Below are 8,845 nucleotides of genomic sequence, written 5' to 3' on the forward strand. Positions count from 1 at the left end.
TGATTTCTAAGTTTAAACCATGAATAAATTTTACCTATTTTATATCCACACGAATCAAAACCGGCAAATGTGATTTGTTTGGGTCGGGCCGGTGCAGATGGCTCTCCAACGAGCCAGTTCCTCGTCCGTTGTGCAAGTGTGTGTGTGTGTGTGTGTTTTTTCCAAGTCTTCCGCTGTGCCGAGATCTGAAATTCCCGGCAGCTACTGAATCTCCCCGACCCCACTCCATCGCCTCCTCCTACCTGGCCACGACGCCGACAGGCCACCACTACCACAGCTAGTGGAATCGCCCGGCGGCGGCGGCGGCGGCATGGGCCTGGACTACTACAAGGTGCTGCAGGTGGAGCGGGGCGCATCCGACGACGAGCTCAAGAAGGCGTATCGGAAGTTGGCCATGAAGTGGCATCCGGACAAGAACCCCAACAGCAAGAAGGAGGCCGAGGCCAAGTTCAAGCAGATCTCTGAGGCGTACGAGGTTTGCGCAATGCGAGCTTCTCTCTCTCTCTCGCACTCCCATCATGCGTCTGATATGTGTCCACTCTTATCGTTACTTCGTTAGTCGACAAGGGCAGGTTTCTATGCACGAATCCTTCTCCGTTCTCCCGTGCTAGTTCTGGTGATAATGTTTGTAAGATCTATTTTCGTTTCATGTGTACTTGGTGCTGCGGTTCTGTTTGGTCTGAAAATCAACCAGTAAAGATTGCATTTTTTGGCTACATTATAACCTTTGAGGCTTACTTTGAGGAAAATATTTTTCTTGAAACCGAGGCAAAAGAGCGTCTTCCATTATTAAGAAGTGTAGAATTGCCCGGTTAATTGACGGAAAACTGGGCAAAAACCAATACATCGAGTACCAAGCAGCCCACACTTGCCAACGACGCAACAAACAAAACAAAAGAGCAAACACAAGCCAGCGGGAAGCTGCTCCACCAAGCTAGCAGATCTCCCACCACTGCCGGAGAGAGGAAGCCAAGACTGACACGGTTCCACCTATGCCAGGAAGAGTGGAAGAATCAGACTGCAAGCCACAAAAACCTTGCGCCATTTGCGATGCCTAGCATGCTGACGTCCCAGATTGAGAGCAACCTCATCATCCAAACAAAAAACCTCAATATTGCAAAACTATTAGAGCCCTCACCCCAAGATTCATCGAACCACTCTGTGCATGGGCGGGCACAAAGCTATTCATGGGTATTCAGTTGAATACCTATTAATTTTGGTTAGTTAAAATCACTTAGTATTCAGCAATCTAACCCAACAAATCTAGCTATCAGCGAGGCGAGGCTCCAGCTGTCTAGGCCCTGTATCGCTTCAATGATAGAGCAAGGCTGGGGCGGCGATCGATTTTGTTCCTGAAGCAGCAGAAGCAATGACACCGTCGGGGCAAAAGAGGCACAGAAGAAGTACATAACACAGCGGTAACCGGAAGTACTAGACCATATGCTGGCACATCATTGAATTCGTTTTAGTAACAACAATTTATCGATCTTTATGTCATGTACTTTTATGTTAAACAAAACGTGAATTTTCATGTTTTTGCATCTGATATTTTTTCCTGACTTTGAATACCCATTATCAACAATCTGTGCCCGCCCATGACTCTGTGAGCCTGCGCAACCCACAATACCACCTTCCGGGGTCACCGTTTCAACATACCTCCGCCCACCCTCGAGTTGCTGCGGAGCCAAACCATCCTATCTAGAGTGTGTTGACTCAGCTGATAACCCCGCTGCACTAGCAATGAAAGATTGCCACCCAAGCCATGCAACCTACTGCCTTGCCCATAGAGCCACCGCCACATTGCCTTCCGAGGCTGCTGTCTCGTCGCACAACGACCATCCCGGGCCCCAACCTTGGCGCAAGAGGAGCTCCACACAACAGCCACAAACTGGTTCCAAGACATTTGTTAGCCACCAGAGGAGTTTCCAGTCAATATTGAGCCACTCACGTGTTAGCATGTAATCTTGTCATGATGTGAAAGCACACATAGGTTGTGCAAGGTTTAGTGTGAATATGGTACATGAGTTGTGTGCTGTTTGTGTGAACAGTGTAGATAAGTTGTGTGCTGAATAAATGAGGCATGCTGCTGCTTGTTTGTAACTGTCTTCAAGTTGGGCTGGTCAGGTTTGCAGGCTACTGTGAACTGACTGACAGTAGCACAACTTAATTTTAGTTGCTCTAGGATTTAGTGAACATGCTAAGTCAGTTTATGGCAAGCCGGTTCATGGAGAAAACTAAACATGGGTATAAATAGGTCCTAGCATGGGTTCCTGAGGGTAAGCATTCGTTGCTAAGTTTGTATGCATTTGTAATTCATTGCTGAGTTGTGTAGCATTCAACTCTGCAAAAGGTAACAGGAAAAGAAGGCATTCGTTGCCTGAAACATAATGTGTGTGCTCCTTTGTAGTGCTCTGCTTTCTGCATTTGCTTAAACACATTGTGTGCATGAGAGAGAACAGAGAGGAATTTCTATCATCATGAGCCTTGAACTTTTTTTTGCACCCCTTCTGCTGCGCGCCCGGATATACTGCACTACCGTTGCCGGCGCGCAACTACCATGGGCAACCTCCTATGCTCGCCGCACGAGCACCGCCGGCATCCCTGTCCACCGCAAGATCCCCCTACGGGCTACCGTTTTCAGAGACAGGGGCCGCCAAGGGAGGGGGCGCTAGGTTTCCCCCTAGTCAGTTGGCAGGAGCCACACGGGATCGCAATAGCTAATTTGGGTTTTGTATTCATGTGCTACAACATAATCTGTAACTGTCCTTTGTTTTCTTTTTGGCTTTCCTAAAGCACAACATAATATATTAACAGTTGGGTGCTCAACTACTGGTTTCCTTAAGAAAAAAATGCATTTTTGCGGCACTTCTGGAATCCAAAAGGAGCAATTTACTTTGGGGCATGGCATCTAGTGCTTCTATTGTATTTGCTGGGGCATTTCTCCTTGCTAGTATTTTGTTGTAGGTGACTTGGATGTGACTATCTGTTTGGAATAGAGAAAAGTCCATATTACACCCCTAAATTTGTCTCGGAGTTCAGTTTACAACCCTTATCTTTTATTTGGTTCGGATTTCACCCTCAAACTCTAAAAACCGATCAAAATTACCACTTCTCCAATTTAACTTGGTTTTTCTTGACACGATCAGCTGTTTTTTTAATCTCAGAACATACATACTGGTGCATATGTCCACGGCGCATGTTCTTTCGTAGTATATGCATGTGTACAGCGTGCCTCATTCGTCTTCCTTGGCTGTCCGTTCCGTGAAATGAGCTGTACACAAACAGATCGTCGATCAAGGAGGAGCGCCTCCGGCGGCCAGTAAGCACGCGGCGCTGCAGGCGCCAGGATAACGCCCTCGCCGCCCTCGCTCCCGGGTGCCGCCGCCAATCCTATCTGCCGCCTTCATCGAGCCATTGCCCAGGTCGCCGCCATCAAGCCCACGCACTTTCCAGGACGCCGAACATACATTCCGCTGCCCAGGACGCCGCCTTGCGCTTGCTTATCTCGTCGGCACGCCCAGCCTGGCTGCCCCTGCCCGGGTCGCATCATGACAGGTATCCTCGCCTATTTAGCCTCCACCAAGGTAGTAGCTATAATGAAGAGGCAACACCAGCGGCTCCTGTGATACTCAACCTCAGCCCAAGCGGCGGGTGGTGGCGGCCTAGGCAAGGGCGGCGGCGCCATGATCTGGCAGCTGGCCGGCGGTCGAGACAACGCCCGGTCGATTCCGGTCTTTCTCGCGTGAACACACGAGAAAAGAACAGAGGCCGATTGCTTGTGCGCATGCATGCATGTGGGACATACACAAATACATGCGCTTTGTATTTTTTGACCTATATATATATATACATGAAAAAAACAATGGTGTGGCAAGAAAACCGGGTTAAATTGGTGGAAGGGGTAATTTCAGTCGGTTTTTAAAGTTTGAGGGTCCGAACCAAATCAGAAATGAGGGTTGTAAACTGAACTCTGAGACAAGTTTAGGGGTGTAATATGGACTTCTCTCTTCTTCTTGGTGCGTCCTTTGTAATAATTGAAAACTATATGGTATAATAATCATTTGGAAGAATCTCTGTAGGCGTAGTGTTGGTACTAATGAGCTGATTCTGAGATGCAGTTTGTAGTGTGAACTGCGAGCCCTTTTCACACTTGACTACTAACCAAAATGTGGTGTACTGGCTCAGGATTGCCCTTTTTTAATTCCAGGGTTTCTCTGAATTTGGAAGTTACCACTTAGCTTTCTTTCTATCAATTGAAGAAGTAATTGGAAAATAAAACAGCAAGTACAAAAATGAGTGTGTTAACACGTGGTTCTTGCATGTTTACAGGTGTTAAGTGATTCCCAGAAGCGGGCAGTCTATGACCAGTATGGAGAAGAGGCACTCAAGGGGCAGGCGCCCCCTCCAGGAGCAGGTGGGCCCAGTGGATCTTCCTACTATGGTGGTGATGGATCAACATTCCGGTTCAACCCTCGGAGTGCAGACGATATATTTGCCGAGTTCTTTGGATTCTCAAGCCCATTCTCAGGCATGGGCGGAATGGGTGGCATGGGTGGTGGTGCCGAGAGGGGCATGAGGGGATCAAGGTTTGGGATGTTCGGCGATGATATGTTTGGATCCTTCCCTCAGTTCCCTGGTGAGGCATCAGTGCATGCTCCCCAGCGGTCCCACAAGGCTGGACCAATTGAGAACCGACTGCCATGCAACCTTGCTGACCTGTACAAAGGTACTACCAAGAAGATGAAGATATCTCGGGAGATATTAGATTCCAGTGGGTGAGTATTAACATATACTTTTAAACTGACCTATGAAGCTAAAACTTAATTTCCAGGACCTAAATGAAAAAACAACTTATAGGGTCACATGGTTTTTGTTGCTAAAGTAATTTATCGGATGCGCATAATTTGTTGCTGTCGATTCTATTGTTCTGACAACTGCTTTGCTTGATTACAGTATGAATGATGTTTGTTTAGTGATGTGAAAAGTGGCATATTGCCATTTCAAGCAAGCTCTAAGTATCAACCTGAATAATTTGACATGTATAAACTAGAGTTCTGATACACTTATCTTCAAAATTTGAACTTGAGCATGACTCGATTACTTTAGCTGTTAAGTGCAGGTCTCGTGTATCATATATGTCATCCAGCGATCGGCACCTAGAAAACATCATACTGCTTTTGAACCAGATTCTAAAAATATAAGTGTCATTTTAAATTGGATGCTCAGTGCAGAAGGATAAGATGATATGGTTTTACAAAGTTTTCTTACGACTCTGTTCACCAGTGTAGTATTTTTTTTCTGTTATTTGAATCACATTAAAATGATATGTTTCCTTTCAAATTGAATGCTAAGGGGCAGGAGGATAACATAAATACATGATATGATGTTACCACATTTTCTTATGATTTATGCTCACCCATGCCACAACTTTTATTTGTTTCTCTGTTCAATGATCCTAAACAATAATTAATAACTTCTAATATATCCATGTTTGTTTTGACAAATGTCTTTTTTTAGCACTGCGCTATCTTTCGTTGTGAAATTTCTTGCACGTCGTGAGGGTTGGTGTCACACCGAATGTTCTAAGGTCTACTTGGACGGAGGCTCGTGGCGATATGCAAAACCGGATTATTACAAGGTTTAACATTATTAGCGCGGCAATTACTCATGTAGCCAATTAGTGCTCTGTTGGATCCATACACCAGCTACCATATAATGCTCTAAGCTTCATGCCACTTTGTCTTCTTCTCTATTAATGCATCGAAACACAAAGCATTTTGCGTTTTCGCTTAAAATAACACAAGTGGCCATCTTAGAATCATCTCCAGCAGCAGCCAGCAGTAGAGTTGTTAGATGAGATGCAATATGACTACTAAAAGCAAACAAGATGATAATGAATTGATGATTCATAATGATGATTTGGTCGTCTAGAACTCTGTAGTACCACTGATTGTGTGATACCAGTAGCTCTTTCTTATCATTTGATTTGGTTGCGGACTTTCTATATATAGAAGGTACTCCCTCTGTTTTTGTTTACAGATCCGGAGGATAAAATCAGATATCCTAGGTTTATTAGTTGGGAGAATCTATTGCATGCATGCGCATCTCCCCACCCGGTTCGTCTCTTGGCAGTTAATGCATGAGAGCCAATCCTGGTTTTCCTGGGATTTTACTGGCCGTGGATGCGAGGGAGAGTACATGGCGTTGCGGGACCTCAGTTAACGGAGTTAATTTCAGGATTTTTACATTTAACCGAGCACTAAATAAGCGATTTGATTGGAAATGGTTTCAGCCAGAGAGAAATCAGCTAGCCATCAACTTGTGCATTGGCCCCAGCGTATCGGTCCTCCTGACCTATAATCAAAAACAGAGGGAGTAGTTCGTTAGGAAATGAAGCATTTATTGTTGAGACACTGACAGTATGTCTAAGTTTTTTCACAACTGTCACCAACTTGTGACTGCATTTAGTGACGACAAGAGATGGGGTTACATGATATTTAAAATCCAAACTTCAAATAGAGAAACAGGCTACCTGAGACAAGGTGAGGTGAGCTAAGTGGGTACCACTTATATCCTCTCTATTCATGCTGTTTATGCCTGAGACAAGTAATTCATGTTACCAGTGCTCATCAATACTTTGTTAATCTCTTGTGTACATTTTATCACTAGCATATGTTAGCAGGTCTGTTTGTGATTCAAGTAGACTACTTTCATTGGTTTAGATGCATATATGTGATTTTCACATATAGACAAGATGCTTTTGATATTAAACCATGCATTTGTTCTATCAGATAAGTTTGAAGTCTTGAGAGTGGATTTGTACGATGTACATGCAAGGGTTGATTCTTGAGTTTAGTGTTTAGGTACTTGTGCATCTTCAAAATTGCTCATAACATTCATAGATGTGCGTTTGTTAGAACCATGCACACTTCGAAAAATCATGCAAAAAGTATGATTAAATGTGCCCCTGCAAAAGTATGACAATAGATGCAACTTCTTATTTGACGATGCAGCTACAACACTTGTCTTTCTTTGTACAAGATACATTTGTTCATATGCACGATGTTCCACAGATACACATTTAACATAATGCAGATCTATGGGTCTTTAGAATATTTTGAGATGCACAAGTATCTAATCCTGAACTCAAGAAGTCACCCTTGCATGTGCAACTTTATATTTGCCTTCCCATCGCAATCTTCACTGTGATTTTGTTTTCATACTTTTCTCTCCTGTTTAAATGGTGCTGTATTCCACAGTTTGATGTTTTATAACACTAAAGATTCTGGGTAATCATTGCGTTTATGTTTACCACAGGTAGTCTTCACATTTGATGATACATAGTCACTAGCGGCTAATCTAGGCATGATTTACACACGAAACATATCACCTTGAGATATGTGTCTCATATCTCAAGATTATATGGAGCATTTTGGCTGCTTTTCATGAAATTCCACCTTGAGACATGTTTCTCGCATATGGGAGGGAGAAATGTTAGGTGTGCATTAATAGTCTTAGAGAAACAGAATCGGCTTCCCTCCATAGTATTTGAAATTAGATTGTCTAGGAAATATTGAAAGAACAACTGGTCCAAATCTGTGTGCAAATTATATTTCTCATGAAACAGGGGGGAATCGTACGATGTATATGTACTAAATTCTTAAATGTGAAATTCAAATTGATAACTGAGGTTTGAATTTTTCTCTCACCCTCCAGGAAAGCCGGTAGGAGGATGAGATAATTTTCCCTATCAGCAGTAGGTTATATCATTTAAATTTTCCTTTCTGCTGCATGTGTTTCTTGAACTGACTTTTACGCCTGTCATTTGCTTGTCATTTTGTAATGATTATTAGTTTCATTCACTTGGTGCCTTACCAATCTTTCTTCATTGTTGTCAGGAGAACCATGGTTGTTGAGGAGATCCTAACAATTGAGATTAAACCTGGATGGAAGAAAGGGACAAAAATCACTTTTCCTGAGAAGGGTAATGAGGCCCCACATGTTATTCCTGCAGATATTGTGTTTGTTATTGATGAGAAGCCACATGATCAATTCATAAGAGACGGAAATGATCTGATCATGACCCAGAAGATTTCCTTGGCCGAAGCCTTGACTGGATGTACTGTTCTTGTAACAACATTAGATGGCCGGAACCTGACCATACCAATCAACAACGTCATCAACCCTGGCTACGAGGAAGTTGTTCCCCGAGAAGGCATGCCAATCCCGAAAGATCGATCCAAGAAGGGAAATCTTAAGATTAAATTCAGCATCAAGTTCCCCTCCAGGCTGACGACAGAGCAGAAATCGGAAATTAGGAGGCTACTAGAATCTTGAGGAACAGAAGCGAACTGACCTGATCATTAGGCCGGCTAGTTTTTGTTGGTGCAAGGCCATGCATTCAAATTCCAAGCTACGAATACCATTCAACATATTCAGTTTTGATTAAGCCGTGAGGGTTTTGGATGGTTTTTTGTATGTAGCTCGCAATGTTGATTTTTGGCAGAATAATTTTCCCACAAATAGATATTATGTGTGACCTCATCTCCAGTCACGCTGTACAATTGACCGCACCTAGTCGCATCCCAAAGCCCCTTTTGGTCGGGCGTGCCCTAAGACTGCTCAAAGTGGTAGTAACATAGCTAGTCACATCACACATCTCAAGGCATTTTGGTGACATGGCACCATAACATCACATACCTTAAGGCAAGATGAGTCTACAACATAATAAATGATACAATGCATGACACCGCATATAAGTTACTACCCACTATGAATGTAGTAACCTAGACTAGTAACATGGCATATGTTACTAGTCTAAGTTACTCCCCACTATGACTAGCCT

General features: G+C 43.6%; 1 protein-coding gene across 1 annotated transcript; it reads left to right on the plus strand.

The window, feature by feature from the left end:
• Window positions 1-258: 258 nt before the first annotated feature.
• Window positions 259-8,544, plus strand: LOC124661091 (dnaJ homolog subfamily B member 4-like). The gene is made up of 3 exons (XM_047198948.1): window positions 259-475; window positions 4,330-4,775; window positions 7,899-8,544. Exons 1-3 carry the CDS (start codon window positions 311-313, stop codon window positions 8,335-8,337), a joined length of 1,050 nt encoding a protein of 349 aa, XP_047054904.1. The 5' UTR covers window positions 259-310; the 3' UTR covers window positions 8,338-8,544.
• The last annotated feature ends 301 nt before the right edge of the window (window positions 8,545-8,845 follow it).

The sequence above is a fragment of the Lolium rigidum genome, chromosome 6 (genome assembly GCF_022539505.1).
Source record: "Lolium rigidum isolate FL_2022 chromosome 6, APGP_CSIRO_Lrig_0.1, whole genome shotgun sequence".
In the NCBI taxonomy this organism is placed as follows: Eukaryota; Viridiplantae; Streptophyta; class Magnoliopsida; order Poales; family Poaceae; genus Lolium; species Lolium rigidum.

Coding starts and splice junctions, on each gene's coding strand:
- LOC124661091 (XM_047198948.1), top strand. CDS start 311: ATGGGCCTGGACTACTACAAGGTGCTGCAGGTGGAGCGGGGCGCATCC. Junction 476..4,329: donor AGATCTCTGAGGCGTACGAG/GTTTGCGCAATG, acceptor GCATGTTTACAG/GTGTTAAGTGATTCCCAGAA. Junction 4,776..7,898: donor GAGATATTAGATTCCAGTGG/GTGAGTATTAAC, acceptor CATTGTTGTCAG/GAGAACCATGGTTGTTGAGG.